Source organism: Camellia sinensis, chromosome 3 (genome assembly GCF_055761805.1).
Source record: "Camellia sinensis isolate YWXY chromosome 3, ASM5576180v1, whole genome shotgun sequence".
Classification (NCBI taxonomy): Eukaryota; Viridiplantae; Streptophyta; class Magnoliopsida; order Ericales; family Theaceae; genus Camellia; species Camellia sinensis.
In genome coordinates, this window is record NC_138963.1 from 41,782,631 (window position 1) to 41,799,624 (window position 16,994).

At 32.5% G+C, this 16,994-nt stretch overlaps 1 protein-coding gene across 3 annotated transcripts; it reads right to left on the minus strand.

Moving 5' to 3' along the window:
* Window positions 1-7,733: 7,733 nt before the first annotated feature.
* Window positions 7,734-16,194, minus strand: LOC114291236 (uncharacterized). Of its 3 annotated transcripts, XM_082919615.1 has the most exons (9): window positions 15,843-16,194; window positions 14,518-15,545; window positions 13,055-13,413; window positions 12,340-12,601; window positions 12,100-12,191; window positions 11,023-11,072; window positions 10,630-10,673; window positions 8,046-9,443; window positions 7,734-7,947 (listed from the first exon to the last, which is right to left on the minus strand). In XM_082919615.1, exons 4-8 carry the CDS (start codon window positions 12,436-12,438, stop codon window positions 8,145-8,147), a joined length of 1,584 nt encoding a protein of 527 aa, XP_082775741.1. In that variant the 5' UTR covers window positions 12,439-12,601; window positions 13,055-13,413; window positions 14,518-15,545; window positions 15,843-16,194; the 3' UTR covers window positions 7,734-7,947; window positions 8,046-8,144. The 3 variants fall into 3 exon arrangements, with proteins under 3 accessions (XP_082775741.1, XP_082775742.1, XP_082775743.1); XM_082919616.1 differs by lacking the exons at window positions 12,340-12,601; window positions 13,055-13,413; window positions 14,518-15,545; window positions 15,843-16,194 and having other exon boundaries at window positions 10,088-10,673; window positions 12,100-12,143; XM_082919617.1 differs by lacking the exons at window positions 10,630-10,673; window positions 11,023-11,072; window positions 13,055-13,413; window positions 14,518-15,545; window positions 15,843-16,194 and having other exon boundaries at window positions 12,340-12,387.
* Window positions 16,195-16,994: the final 800 nt, after the last annotated feature.

A 16,994-nucleotide genomic window follows, 5' to 3' on the forward strand; every position in this document is an offset into this window, starting at 1 on the left:
AAAAATGAGGTGTCTACAGAAAGTATACCCTTTGGCGACCAAAAAAAAAAGTTGGTCACAGAAAGTATACTATTGGCGACCAAAGACTTTTTTGGTCGCGGAAGATTACCCTTTGGCAACCAAAAAAAAAAGTTTGTCGCGGAAAGTATACTATTGGTGACCAAAGGCTTTTTTGGTCGCAGAAGATCACCTTTTGGCGACCAAAAAAAAAAGTTGGTCGCGGAAAGTATACTATTGGCGACCAAAGGCTTTTTTGGTCGCGAAAGATTACCCTTTGGCGACCAAAACAAAAAGTTGGTCGCGGAAAGTTATGGCGGGATAAATTTTAAAAAAATGATACTACTGTAATTACATGCTATTTTTCTGTTTAGGCATTAAAAGTTTTATAAAATAATATATAACTCAATTTTTGTGGGTTATATATATTTTTTGCCAAATATGAACAAGAAGCATGTTATTGGCAGAGTGGATTGGGTGCATGGTGACTCCTTGGTCAGGACTTCAAGTCCTAGGCAGCACAAAAGAATTATTTTTTTGGGTCAAGGCGTTGACTTTTGGCAACCAACTTATCTTTGGTCGCTAAAAGTTTACTTTTGGCTAATATGAATTGGACTTTCCGCGACCAAAAAAGTTGGTCGCGAATGGTTACTTTTAGCGACCAAAGACTTTTTTGGTTGCAGAAAACTATCTGTGACGAGGCTTTAGTGACCAACTCGCGACCAACATATTTTGGTTGCGAAAAGGTTTTAGCGACCAAATATGGTACTTTTCGCGACCAAAATGTTGGTCACGGAAAGTGTTTTTTCTTGTAGTGATCTCTCAACTGTCTAAACAAAGCCCAAACAATACTTTCAAACCCCCAAAAGAATATTTCTCAATTGCATAACTACTACACATACAGAGCAACTAAAAGATGTCAAACTAGTAGAAGTACTTCAGAACCGTAGCTCCAAACAGAGCCATCAACAGTGAAGTGAAAGGGAGGGGAAGAGGTGCCGCTGCTGCCGGCAACAACAATGGTGGCTTGTTAGGATTAGTGTTTGGAGGATGATGATGATAAGGGTATTTTTGGTATGGTAGGATGTGTATTGAGTGAAAGTTGATAATTTAAATTTATTTAATATATGTATTGAGAAAATATGTAGAAAGAGAGAAAGTAGTGTACGGGAATATAATTTCCCAAAAAACAGCAACAATGAAAAAAACATATGTTATTTTTCAATTTTTGTAGGGTTTAAGCAAATAATCTCAAATATTGATTAAATTGAAAAACAAGTTTTGAAACTGTAAAATGTTATAGTTTCAAAGAAAAAAATCTATAAAGTATTTGTCTTTATTAACCAAACTGAAAAATATGTTATGAAACTGTAAAATTTTACAGTTTTAAATCATGATTCATTCCAGCACCAAAAAAAATTGAAACTGCAAAATTTTACAGTTTTCACCACCTGTAACTAATACTCGAAAACAACTTATTTAGAATTTGAAAATATTCTCCATTAAAACAGAAAAATAGACTTGTGTAACAGAGAAAAGGTAAAAAAATTGAGAAATCGAAGGAAATAATAGATCCGACAAATATTTTTTGTTTAGATCTAGTCGGATCTCATGTAGATCTACTCATCAGATTTGACTAGATCTACTCATCTTCTTCGCCGTCAGTGAGGATGAAATCACGAGTTGATATCTATGGTTGGTGGTTGCCAGTGAACCTCATTCAATGGTGATCGTCGGTCACCGGTGACTATATATTAGAAAGAGAAAGAGAATAAGAAATATGTGATCACCGGTCGTCGTCCATGACAAACAAAAGGAAAGGAAAATGCAGAAAAAAATAGAAAGAGGAATACGTAAAGAATGAGGCAAAAAGCAGAGAGAGAGAAAGAGGGGGAAAGTAGGACTTTTGGGTATACTCAAAAAGTTATTGGATTAAATAGTGTACACATATTTCAAACAGGACCTATGGGTAATTTTCCCTTAAAACAAATAAATAAAAATATTCTATATAAGTAAACATATAGCTTTTGAAAAATGTCCTTATGGCCTAATTGAGTGTTAAAATTTAATGATTCTAATGATTAAAAAAAATAAAAATAAAAAGTCGAATGTGACATAGTTGACAGTTGAATTTGAATAAATTTATAGATTAATGTTATTTCTAAAAAAAATGAAGACACAAGAAATTTCACAAGTATATTTATGTAAAACAACTTATAAATAATTTTTAGTTTAGAGGCTTGAGTATTTTCTTAATAAACTTAAGGCTAAGAGTTCAAATCTTTCTACATCTCACTTTATAAGTTGTTTTTAAAGACAAAACTTAGCAATATATTGATATAAATGTATAACTTATAATAGTATTTCTAATGAGTAATGACAAAATGTTATTTCTCCCAAATAATGCTCTAATGATATAATTTCTATTTTTCTTACAAAATATCAAATTGACTGCTATATGTGGTTCCACCATGATAAATGCAGAGACAAAGAATCAAATTTATCTATAAATGTCTTGCGCCAAACTTGACACAATATATAGCAATGTCAAAAATTTTGAACTTTATCCATACAAACGTTGTCTCAATTTTCAATAACACCTCCAAATTTTGAATAATTTCAATTTTACCCTTAAAATTTTTGAAATCGTATAATTTTTATCTCTACTGTCACATTTGAAACAGAAAACGTTAAAAAAAAATTACATTTTGACTCTAAATTTCAAAAGAAAGATGCAAACTCATTATCTCCTACCCAAACTCACCCTTTTTCCTCATCACAACTTTAAACCCTTTTATTTCTTTCGTCATAATTCACTTTCGCCTTATTTTTACGTCGTTGGATTCACCTCACAGCTTAGTTTTCATATCATCTCCTATACGTCTCATTCTTTCTCTTTTTGCATGCCGTCAGAGCTTTGAAAGTTAATAAAAATAAATAAAACTTTTCTTTCCGCTTTTGACTTTTCTTCGAGCCTTCTTTCAAACTTCATATTTTTCTTGATTCTTAACGGTTCTACTTCATTCTTTTTCCATTCTCTTCACCTCGCTTCTTACTTCGTTCTACACTATCTTACTTTTTCACTTCTTGGTGTAATGGGCGGTTTCGGTATGCCAAAAGTTGTTTAAAAACTAACTTCAAAAATTCTGAAACATTCATCTTTTGTTTCTTTCTCCTCCATCTTCCTCATTCTTCTTTTTCTTCTCTTATAAGATGATGTAGAGCATGATTCTAGGTGGTAACAGAGCTGGTGATGGTGGTGGTGGCAGTCCAACGATGGCGGCGGAGCTCGCGATGATGGTTTTGATTGAAGTGGTAATGAAACTTGGTTGTGAATGAGGTGGGTTTGGTGTTGAAAGATGGTGGTGATGGTGATGGTGATGGTGATGCTCATGATGATGGTAATGGAGTTCGATGGCGTGAAGTTGGTTGTTTGGATAGTGGCGATGTTAGTGAAGTTGATGAAGGTGATGAATAAATGATATATATATATATATATATAGATAATTGATTTGGGTTTGAGAGAATATTGAGTGAGTGAATTTGGATTTGAGAGAAGTTGATGAAATGATGATATGTATATATATTGAGTGAGTAAATTTGGGTTTGAGAGAAGTTGAGTTTGAGAATTGAGTGATTGTGGTGGTAGTTGGCGGTGGTGATAGCGCTTGTAAGGGCGAAGGAGAGGGAAAAATTGGAGGAAGATTAGAAATGGTGAGTTTGGATAGGAGATGGTGAGTTTGTATATTTCTTTTGAAATTTGGGGTTAAAACGTAATTTTTTTTAACATTTTTTGTTTCAAATGTGATAGTAGGGATAAAAATGATATGATTTCAAAATTTTTGAGGGTAAAATTGAAATTAATCAAAATCTGGAGATGTAATGAAAATCAAGATAAAGTATAAAAGTAAAAATGAATTTTTCTGTAAATAAAATGGACATGCACCTTTTTTTCTTTCTCCTATATGCCTATTTTGCATTATGGGCTTCTCAAACTATCATTCAAAAATTAATTTAATTTCTATCATTTTAATTATATCAATTTTATATACAATCTATTCGACTTTAGATCAATTTTACCTATATCATTAGCTAGCTTCTAAATTAAATTTAATTTGTTGGCTTGGTGTCAAAATTTCATACCAAAATTCATTTTACTTTTTATTTATGCTCAAATATCAATTAGACCCCTAAGGCTTCTTTTCATGAATTTTACCTTCATTGCTAATTTTAACTTTTGAACAATTAATTATTCGTTACCAAAATTGGCAAAGACTTAGCCCTTGTTGCATTAATTACGTTGTGTTTGGTACTAAGATCATGCTGGCCCATACAAACGATGCCTCCTATGGTTTAGAATCCGAGGGAATGACATTATGATAAATTACAAATACATCTCAAGTTTATTTAAAATATAAATTATTTTTTGTGGTTTTAAATTTATAAATATATTATTATGAGAATATGTTATTTAACAGAGTTATAGAGAATATGAAATTCTTAATTATCTGTCTATACAAAAATAAAATTAACAGAATTATTAATTGAAATATATTACTAACAATATTAAAAGTTATTAATTGGAAAGACGGGATGTAGGTTTTAGTATTACAGAGACAATTAATATTTTAAAAAATTTTAGAAAATATATTTATAATTTACCCATAATATTACAGAAACAAATTTTATAATTATTGTAAGAGCTAGCTTTTGTAGGTGAGGCACTTACATGGTTCATTCATTTTTATTTTTATTTTTATTTTTATTTGTATCAAACACATGGTTGATCTTTGATATCCCACATATCCTGCGAAATTATTCAGTGCTTTTAAAGTAGGGACCGGACTGTCTCCAGATCTGGGATAATTCCATCCATTAGGCTTACTTTTGGTCCACTTTTCGATAATCAGAACCGTTCACATTTTAAGATTTGTTAAGTACATTATTTCTGTAAAACATCATATCTATCGGATAACGAATATTATGTATTTGGATCACTTTTGTCTGGAAAAAAATGAACGGTCAGAAAATTAATGGTTCATAAAAAAGTGATCAAAATACATAGTATTCGTTATCCAATTAACGTAATGTTTTACAAAAATAATATACTCAACAAATCTTAAAATGTAAACGATTCAAATTACTAAAAAAAAATGTCAAAAATGAACCCAATGAACTGAATTATACCCTCCAGTGCATATGGTGGACTGCTGCCAGCCCCAGCCTTAAAGTAAGATGAGATAATTTCAAGGGTGCTGGCTTATTACTAGTCCATGACTATAGATCATACATAAAATAAAAAATAATAATAAAATATTAAATTAAATTAAATTAATATAATATAATAATTATAATCAATGAATTTATCATTTTGTTTTTTAAAATATAAATAGGCTAGTGTTAAAATTACATGAGTGGTTTATTTATTAAAATACAAAAAATTAAATAATCTATTAAGATTAGGAAAATTTACTTATAAATATCTTCTTGAGGAATGGTAATTCGACTAGTCCTAAGAATTTTTTTATAGACCAATTAGTCCCATTAATTTTGAAAATATAGATTTAATATATTACTTAAAAATTAAATTTACTATTATATCCTTATTTCTATTATGTTTCTTCTTCTTCTTCTTCTTCTTCTTCTTCTTTTTTTTTTTTTTTTTTTTTTTTTTTTTTTTTTTTTGTGTGTGTGCTAGAAAAGTAAGATACACAACTTATGGAAATCAAATTTGAGATGAATTTTATATGAGAATATTTTTTATTTGGAATGAATTGAAATATAAGATTTTCAAACATTTCAAAAGGAATATAAAAATGATTTGAAATATGAGATTTTTTTAAATATTTCAAAATGATGTGAGATTCTTCAAATATTTCAGAAGGAGTACAAAAACTCCTTAAGTTTTGAACAAATGTAGAATTTTAATCTGTAACACTCAAACATAATACTCTAATGTAACATTAAAAAAAAAAAACTCATTAGTGTACATTTTTCAAACGTAACACTCTAATGTAATACTTTAAAAAAAAATTATTTAGTATAACATTCCAGCGTAACATTGCTAAAAAAGGATATAATATTTTTCAAACTATTCCCAAAGGGTGTGGGATTGTTAAAATCATTCTAAAAGAAGTATAAAAATTCCTTAGTAATCTTTGAATAATGTATAATTTCAAACTGTGAGTAATACATTTGAAAAAAAATACACTAAGTAATTTTTTAGTATTTTTATGTGTGTTACATTGAAATATTACGTTTGAGATTATATTGATCGGAGTGTTACATTTGGAAAAAACACACTAAAAAATTTCTTTGTGTTACTTGGAGTGTTACGTTTGGGAAAAGTTTGAAGTGTTACGTTTTGGAAAAAATAGACTAAGGAATATTTTTGTATGTTATACTGAAGTGTTACGTTTGAAAAAAATTTGGAGTGTTACATTCTTGTTTGTAATGTGAGATTTGTTTCAAAAGGAGGGGAAATCCAAAACCTTCATCGTGCAGATTGTCCAAATGTGTAATTTCACATTTGGAGAAACTCATTTTTATCTCTTAAAAATTAAACTCAAATATGTAGTGACTACTCTTTTATGAAATTTTTATTTTAATAGGACCTTTGAGCTTATAAAAAAAAGAAAAAAGAAAAAAGAATTAAACAATTTATAAGACTATATTTTGAGACTTATTGATACTTCAACCTTAAAATTATTGAATCAATATAATTTTTTTTTTAAATGAAAAACAATAAGGGGCACACAAAATTAATAAATCTAGTGGGACCGTGATCGAACTTACACACTTGGACATTACTGTCTAGTCTAAAAGTCAAGTTTTCAATTGGTGCGGATGTCATATTTTTCGGATTTTTCTAAAAAAAATAATGTGTCAGATTTTTAAAATGTGAGCTCTTAAAGAGTTTTAGGGGTAGATTTCATTTATTGATATGATATTTTGATTTTAATTTTTTTTTTAAATTTTTATATCATTAAAGTTTAATTAAAACTTTAAGATTAAGTGATGTATCATTGTTGTTTCCAAAATTACTTCCCAAACATAGATAACTGCGTAGATGTAAACTGTTTCACAACGACTACTATACTTTTAATAAATTTGGAAGACTTTAATCCTCATAATAAAATTTTAATATATTAAAAATAAGTATAAATTTTTTTTTTAAAAGTTTAATATTACCATTATTATCAAAATATTAAAATTTAAAATAATATAATTTTCACTGCAGGAAATTCAGCTTTTAGCGGCGTTTAAAAAACGCCGCTATAGGTGCCAAAAACGCCGTTAATTCTTTTTGTGGCGCTTAGCACCAAACGTCGAAGCTGCGGCCGTCGCTATAACATTAGGGCGCTTTAAAAACGTCGTTAAATGGTTATAGGCGGCGTTTTTTAAAACGCCGCTAAATGTGATACATAACGTTAAACTGACGTCATGACTATTTTTAGCGACGTTTTAAAAACGTCGTCATTGCTTTTTTTTGGATTTTAAAAATATAACCGTTGACTGTATAGTGACATTTTCAAAAACGCCATTATATCTTTATTTTTTTAATTTATTTTTTTTAAATTGTGCTAATTCTATGTGGGTGAACCAAAAAATACCTGTAATAAAATTGAAAAATAATACTAATATGAATCAATAATTCCTGTTCCTATTCAAATGAACATTTGTCAAAAGATAAACCAATTATATGAAAAGCTGCCAAGTAGCAAATACAACGTTAATTCACTTTTCTATTCAATTTAATATACAATTACCATTTAACTACAAAATAACATATCCACAAATTATGTTTTAACATTCGCCAAAAAATAACAGGAAAAACATTAAGACAAACCCCCTGAGTTTTGATTTAATTTGATGTCTTGTCCTTGATACTAAATTCACTGAACCCAGTTGATATAGCATAGAATCTGTAATCTTCACTGGTCTGGATGACTGTATCAAAATATGGAAGCCAAATTAGGTAAAGTGCATAAATTAATAATGGTAGAAGTGTTACAGCTATAAAACATAAGATGTACATTACAACTCACCATCTGTTGAAGAAGGTTTTGTACCTGGAAGAACAATTTAAATAAATTAGTCATTTCTGAAGCTTTGAAATTGTAGAAAAAGTCAGAAAAAAAAATATTTTAACATGCTTCTTTCAGATAACTATTGTTATTCTTTGAGCCATCGTCAGTAGGAGACGAGGACGTAACCGTCAAAGGCCCACATGAAATGGAAAAGGACTGTTCAAAAATGTTTTCTGTGTACATTAAGACGAACCCATCAATTGAAACACAAAATGAAAATAAATCCGAGGATGAGCTCCCAACATCTGAGATTGGATCCCCACCAACAAGAGACTGAACCTTATTCACTGGGGAGATAAAAATTGAAATTATTCCCATGCTTACACTGAAGCAACTTTGTGCACAAAAATCTTCAGAAACAACTCCAAACTGTTCATCAATCTGTGGATGATCAGCAAAAAATATATGCAGAAGCAAGCTTATTAATGAGTTGAATGTTCTGCATATAACACTCCAAATAAGTTTTAGGAGTATAAGGACCCTACTGAAGAATTTGAAGCGACTGGTGACTAGCAATTTATTAGAGCAATTCTTCGTCTGTTGAATACTTAATACTGCTCTGTAACGAGCTATTCGCCGTGCCCATGCAATAGCCTCAGCAGGCAGCTTCTTTTCAATTTCAGAAACACTCCTCCATTGTTTTTTAACAGCTATTGCAAATATGTCATCCTCAGACATCTTAACAGAAGATCTTTTCATAATGTCGTCCACAGGATATCCAACTAATATAAGTAGATTCTCATAAGCATTGACATACTGTAACCACAAACACACAATACCAACCAATTTATACAATGACCATCTACGAGTAGAAATCAGAGAACTGATTCTGCTTGCAGCTATGTTCCATATGTGACTACCATTTCTAACAGAATTGGATTCATAGGATGAGAGTGTATAAAACACTAAAATAATAGGAAGCTCTACCGGAGAAATTGAAAAACTTAATTCTGGAACATTAAGATTGAAGTCCATAAACTGAAGATCTTTCAATTTGAGGCGAGTGAACAGATCCAATAAAAGTATAGGACAGCTGATGTGATCTCTTCTCTTCAGCCCAATCTGAAAACCTTTCAGATCAAGACTGAAAGAGCTCTCTTTCGAAGGAGCAAAAAGTGAACTGATAAGCCCTCCCAGAAAACACCGACCCTCAGCATACAGAGATTTTGCATTAAGCTCCTTAGTCTCACACAAACATCCAAAGGAATCATTTGAGACAGGAAACTGAACTAGCAGATGAATGTCATGCATCTGCAACTGACAACGTTTAAGTATAACATTAAGGAGAGAAGCCTTCTGATTTCTTGAGGGATTGATGTCTGATAACTTTTGCATAACTTCATGCAAAGAAACACCCTGAAACCCAATAGACTCTGTGACTACTACTGCATTTTGCGGCCAAAAAAAAAAAACAAGCATGTTATAAGAAACCTAGTGTTGATTGTACTCAAACATGTATAAAGGTCTCATAGTCAATATTAGTTCAGTATTGAAGAATATTTAGACTTCGATTTGCATGCATTAATGCTCTAGCTAATTGAATGGAAGTCGATTATAGGCTAGAGAGCAGTATATCTTTTCTTTTTTTTTCTAAAAAAATCCACATCCTGTTTTAACATATAAAGGCAATTACATTTTATGACACCAGTGGTGGTTGTTTCCTCCTCCAATTTTCTTCCAGCATTGAATCACAAAGGTTCAATACGAACTGATATCACCATATTAACTGATTTGCACAATAGGAAGTCAACTCCATTGTAGTCTCTGGCCATTTTTTTTTAAGAGCTTTATAAGCATAAATGCTACCTATACCGTATGATTAACTTCACAAGACAGCCTATATAAATGCATCTTACTTTTTTAATTAATCTTATCTTTGTTACCAAAAAAAAAAAAAAGGATAGAGAATTATCTACTTTGTGGTCCATTATTTGTTAATTGTTTAAATGTTTATAACTTTCTCACATGATACAAGTAGCTCTCACATAATATATTTGTACCTTAAAGCTTATCTTTATTCCTTACCCATGAGAAGTTGCTTGTTCAATAATGGTAGAATCTGTAATCAAATTATCTTAAAATTAGCTAGAACCATTTGCAATCTCTAGTTCCACAAAGCAGATTTTGACTCTACTAGTACTACTCTATTCCAAATACATGTCTAAACCAAATAAATAACTACTGATCACTCAATAGATTGACAAATATTTGCATCAAACCATAATAGTTGACACTTGCAATAACATAAATGGTGTTCGTCGAACTAGTCCAATTCTTAAGGACACTTGCAAGATAAATCAGGAATGATTTAATTTCAATTATCAGGATGATCTGAACTTGGTAATTTTGGTCTAGCATATTAAAGAGGACACAATTAAACTTTTATCTTAATGCATGTGCATAACTCATCTATCAAATGCACAGAAAATGCCGGCACTAATGGTATACAAACAAATTGTCAACTTTAAATGGAATCTCACAGAAATGAAAAGCTGCTGCACAGTATAAGACTGGAAGGTTTAGAGTTCAGATTGTATACTACCTGGAACCAATTGGGGTTCTCTGGGCTTTGCTGAGCAGCAAGAACTGCAACAAAATTGGTAAGTACAGAAATCAGATCCTCTAGTTGTGATATTTCCTTACCTCCAAACTTTTTAATAATGGCATGCCGAGGAACTCCAGCTCTAAAAAGCATATATCTGAAATTGGTAAGTACACAACTATTTCCAATGAGAGATTGTAACAGAAAATTCAAGGTGTTCTCTCTGCTCTAGATATCAAATGGTGACAACAGCCTCCCGTGTTGCCACAAATGACTTGTACTAAACACAGAAATTTAACCAATATATGCACAGCCAATGCAGTATGTAACAAGATTTGAATAAGAATAGAATTCAAGCATCAATCTAAATTCACATGATAATGATAGACATACCCTGGTTCTGAAACATATACAAGGCCACAGTGGAAATGAAAATTTCTCGCCTGTCACCAAAAAAACAAGAGAAAACAAGTTAAGACATATTTACAACAATAAGCAGAGCAGGTTATCTTAACAGCAGATAAGCTACAACTAAAAAAACACTGGTATCCAACCGAAATTAAATAAAACATAATTATATTTTTTTTCCCTAGCATCAAATGAGAGAATATGAAATAACTAACATAGAATGATATGCCTGAATGTATTAGAAATGAGATCACCTTGAAAAACTGTGATGGAATCAAGAATACCCTTCCCACCAGGGTAGGGAAATCATGTGCACCAAAAGCTACAAATTTGTGCAGGTCATGTTGCCAAAATGCAATGGTGCTCCAATCATTCATTTATTGTAATGACAAGTGATGAAAACATTACACAAATATGTGCCTAGTTTTATGAGCTTAGAAACCATAAATAAATGCAGTAGAAAAAATTAAATAGAAGGGATGAAATATATCTCTTTGTAATGGAAGAAAATAGATGAATAGGTAACATTTCATATTAACGGAATATCTGAAGTTATAAAAGTAATGATAAAGATAAAAATTCAGATAAGTGTAACACTTGTTAGCATACAAAAGCAACTTGAGGTGAAATCCTCAAATCTTGGGCCTTCAAGTTTAATACCCAAGTCTTCAGGGCCTTCAAGTTTAATACCCAAGTCTTCAGGGCATCCACAATCAACCAAATACCAATTAGATTCATTTTTTGTAACTATATCAGGAGGTTTTATTATGCATGATGTACTTACTCTGCAGAAATTTATAAATACAATTTAAAGTCTATATTCACTATTAAGTGTTTCAGCATGTTTCTACCAGTTTCCAGGTTTGACAACACCTATACATAGGTACAATGAAATAGGATTCAGATAGCAGGATGAACAGAAAGTTGGAAAGAAATCAAGTTTTAAGCACTCTCCCTCTCTGAGTCTCTCTTTTGTTTTTGTTTACCATGTAACCGATCATTGTGCCTCGTGGTGAAGAAGCATAAAGTATCTCCAAAAAACTACAAAGCACTTAAACTAACCTGATATCTGGATCCTTCAAGGAGGTGATGATCTGTGATTGATACCTTTTAATAATGTCCTGAACATCTGAGACCATCAACATCCGGATCTCCTGCATCAGATCAATCCATAAATCATGCAACCGATGAAAACAACCAGATCAAACCTTCCAAATTCTGACATTTGCATACTACAACTTGGCATGCTTTGAACATAAGTTGCATCAATGAGATAAGAACTGTTGTGTTCCCGTAACTTACCAAACCAAGATATTGAATATTTGGCTCACGAACAGCAATGAATTTCCCAAGCAAGGCAACACACTGAGAAACCATTTCTTTCTCAGCATCAAGATGCATGACCTGTGAAGGCGATTAGAACACATAAAACCACACAGTTCTGTATTTGCACTTTCTTGAGCAATGTTTGTTTTTGAATCAGCTGGTGCACTTGGACTGCTACACTGGGGGCAACCTTGGAAACATTCACTGAACCTTTATTGGCCTGCTTGCTATTCTTTTTCTGAAAATCAGCATGATTAACAGAGGTCATGTAACGATTTTAGTAAAGAAAAATTAATAACATTTGTAGCAGAAAGTCCAAGCCATCCAGCAAATCTAACTATTAAATTCAGATATTTGAGTGGGAAAGTTCATGGTCACGATGAACTTTTGACTCTGTTCTAGTTATTGCTGTCAATGACCAGAAGTTCAATAACCAATTTAGTCTTCTCTATACTCAAAAATGCCGCTCAACTCAACTATCCCAATTTTTTGGTAATGCTTTTATATGCTCGGGCAATCAAAATATCTATCAACGATTCAACATTTCATTTTTTTTTTTTTGTGCATTAAAGCAGCCATTTTTTATCTCTGTTAATGAGGAACAAACATACTTTCTTATTTAATTTTCTTTCAATTTACAACAATTTCTTACATTAATTATATAAATTCAGCAAAAGGGTAGTGTACAAACCGGAATTTTAGCTGCAATGAGGCAGTTTTTATAGGAATTTTCACAGCAAACATTTGTGACATCCTTAAGCACTGCCCTCCTCTTATGCTGAACAGGTGTAGCAGCAGAAGCACTGCTATTCATCTCATCTAAAGCTGCTCTTTTTGAACTTGTCCGTAAAACCTGCTTTTGACCTTGTTGCTTCAGTGCTTCTGAAGGTGGAATCCCTCCAAATGCATGACAAGCAGCAGCTCGAGCTCGTGTCATTCTAACATTAGGCTCCCCAACATTAGCAATAGCAAGATTTTCTTCCTTCATGTTTACTGGTCTTAGAGAAGAGCAAGGCAAGGGTTTCTAAATTCAGATAAGACTCATGAAACCTGCAACAAAATGCATATCGGTACAAAGTGAAATAAAGGACAAGCTGCTGAAGTGAGAAGGGGCTCCAGAATAGGGAACTCACAGGCTGCTAAAGAAATATCGTAAGCGAGTAAAAGTACAAAATAAAGCATAACAACCTAGAGCATCTAATTTTCCAGATAATCAAAGTAATGTTTGTCTTTAAAGACACCAAAACAGATGCACAACCATGTAGAACTGGTGTATAAAAAGCTACACACTGCTAGGGAGGTAAAGAAATGGTTCCAGAAAAGACTCTGAATCTAATAGAATGAAATAAAAGGCAAATATCTTAAATTCAAAAATCAAGAGTGAAATAAAGCCATTAGAATCCAGTGCTGGAAAATATTGTTTTCAGCTCCTGAAACTGCTAAACATTGCAATTTGATGATTCTAAATGAAAATGATGATCTCCAATCAGTGATTTGCATACTCTCAAACGGCCAAGGAAAGGCCAGTGACGAAACAACAATGTTCTATGAACAACAATGCTCGTATACCAAACAAGCAATGACCATGAAAGAATAAGGACACAGTGCAAGGTGCCAAGCCCCAGGCCCTTGGCTAGTCCTGCTTTCCTCCCGTACTTGTAAGTGTCCAAGAGTGCTGCTCTATACAATCTCACTGCCTTTTCTTCTCCTGCAAATGCTTGAACTGTTCTCACATTTCCTATCACCTGAGAATTGCATAAAATGAGGAGAGAGAGAGAGAGAGAGAGAGATCTGTTCTACTAAACCGGGTGAATTACATTTCTATTCTATTCCTAATCATAACCCAACAGAGCACCAAATTGAGACATCTCCACAAAATGCACAAGAGAGGGCTAAAAATTAGAGATGAAGCAAATGCAAAGCCTCTGGACTTACATGGGGTATTATTGAATTTGACAATGTTCACTTCAAGATTTTTATTCATCTGAGCAAAAACAAATTGCATGTGTACAGTGCGGATATTATATATAACTAGAAGTAGGCACATATTGCGATAGTTATCTAAAAGATCATACCAAGGGTACACTAATTCATCATTCATGCAACTATAGTTACCTGCTCAAGTGGAAAATATCAAGCAAAGTTCATACATACCAGCTGAAACAGAGCCATGTGATGTACTACCGCTACGTGATGTGGTAGGAAGACTGCCTAGTGGATGCCATGATGCCGGTGGATCGGGTATGACTTTCGTCTTGAGTGTGGTCTGAGTCTCATCTGAACTAGAACTACTAGAGCTTGATTGCTCACTTTCACCAGAAGAATGGTCAGAGCTAGAACTCATAGATAATATCTATAAAAAAACTACAAACATAAGAGTAAGGACATAATAATCTATAAATATCTACTGCATTCAAAACAAAATAAGAGTACATGAAAGGTAAAAATAGCCACAAAGGTACAAAAGCAAAGATTTTATTAACTTTTATTACAAGTTGGTTAAAAGGCCCCAACAAAATGAGGGACAACCATGTACACACGATGTAAAAGAGGTATATGTAATTAGAAGCATTGTTCCTTCTCTATTTTTTGCAAAGATTGGGGTATAATGGCATCCAAGCATGTGATTAACAAAGTATTCCCCCCCAATTATGCAGGGTGTGGCTCCAAAGTTTTCAACTTGATTTGTAAAGAAAAGCATGTGTGTAGGATACATTAATTCGAATAACTCTATTTCAGATTATAGAATGGAGGGAGAAAATTTGAAAACTACATATATTGACTGTATTCGACGTAGTCTAATCTGAGCTACTTAGTTGAAATAATAATCTCCACTTGAAATGCATCAACATTTTGAACTCAGTGATATCTCTTATCAATCTTTTGAAGTTTTATCTTGTTGTAATGACATCTACTTTTGACAGGAAAATATTCGAAAGCAGCAATTCTTGGCAGTGGGGTGCACAAATCAGGTAATGAACTTACTAAGAGAGCCAGTAATACTCACCCAATTGTGCTCTTATTATGTTCATGTTAAATATGATTTCGAGCTAGTCATATCTTGCAGTTCCAAAATGGCATGCATCTGCCTTTCAGCTTGGGTGTTGAGCAACAGGTTCGACATTTGAAGGAGCCAAACTTGCCTCCCAAAAGGTGAGTGGCATGTCAATCAAGCATCAGATCTGTTTTGCATGCATGAAAACATGCTCTGTTGAAAGTTATTATGCTCTGTTAATCAAGATTCATTTCAAATGTCAGTCTCATTACAAAACTAAATCTAAACCACACCATCAGTCAATATTCTAGATAAATTTCAAAACAATTTTCTAGTTTCAAAGCAACAACAAATTCAAGTGAATTGTGAGTAAAATTACAAAGCTGAATCTCTAAATCACAGAGCTGAACTGACAGAGATAACTAGGGTTTAGACAGCACAGAGAGCGAGAGAGAGAAAGGGGGAGAGAGAGAGAGTAGCTCACCGATCTGAATCGATTTTGAGAGAGAACTTCGAAATGGCTCGGATGAATCACCGATCTGAATCGATTTTGAGAGAGAACTTCGAAATGGCTCGGATGAATCGCCGATCTGAATCGATTTTGAGCGAGAACTTCGAACAGTGCAGAGAGGGCGAGAGAGACGGAGAGAGAGAGACCGCGAAAGTGAGAGTGAGAGTGAGAGCGCGAGAGTGAGATTGAGATTTTCGCTTATACTGCTATCATATTCAAAATAAAGGTGAAACAGGAGAGAAGGAGGGGGTTGAACAAAAGACCATTCCAAGGCGTTTAAAAAACGTCTTTGATTCTTGAAACGGCGCCGTTTCAATTACAGCAAAATAAGACGTTTCTAAAACGCCGTTAAATATTAAAAATAATGGCGTTTTAAAAAACGCCGTTAAAAAAACGCCGCCTAACACCATATTTCCTGTAGTGTTTTGATGTAAATGTCAATCTTTAATAAAATTAGCATTTTAGAATTCTCTTATCAAGATCTATCAAATAAGATTCATGTTAACTATGAAATTCTTAAAAAAAAAATTATTATTGTTAAAATTAATGTAAACAGTAATATGTTACTCTTTCGACAGTTATTCTGTTTCACAGTAACATGTTATTCTGACAATATTGTCTAAGAAAAAAAAAATACTTTGTTTTGTCCTTACTTAATTATGTATTTCCCCTTAGGAGTTTATGAAGAAAAATAAATTAAACTATCATTTTCACCAAATAAGGGTTCAATAGAGGGATTTTAGCTAGACTTCCCAATAAATTTCACACGCATGTAATATGTGTGCCCACCTTTGTTGATGGTAGCTTGTTGTTTAGTTATTTCAGTTTAATTCATCTCATTTCAATCTCTGTATCTTAATTCCAATCTTTTTATTTTTGTACTAACTTATTTTGTCTTTCACTCTGCTAGTAGCCACCCACCTTTCTTCCCACATCTTGTGTATGTCCTTAGGAGAGACAGTTGTAAGATATAGAGGTTTCTGGAGAGGGTATGAGTGAACACATAGTATGAGAAAACATGATAAGTTCTACCATAATTTAAGAAAATTGAATTAATTTTACAGAATAAAAATGAGTTGATTATTCAGAAGTAACTCTTCAGTTAGCTCTAAATCTAGAACTTTA

Bases quoted from the DNA above. Each gene is read 5' to 3' on its own strand.
- LOC114291236 (XM_082919615.1), bottom strand. From the start codon at position 12,438: ATGCATCTTGATGCTGAGAAAGAAATGGTTTCTCAGTGTGTTGCCTTG. The intron at 12,192-12,339 runs GTAAGTTACGGG...GATCTGATGCAG, and splicing joins ATATTCAATATCTTGGTTTG to GAGATCCGGATGTTGATGGT. The intron at 11,073-12,099 runs GTTAGTTTAAGT...TTTTGGTGACAG, and splicing joins TTGAAGGATCCAGATATCAG to GCGAGAAATTTTCATTTCCA.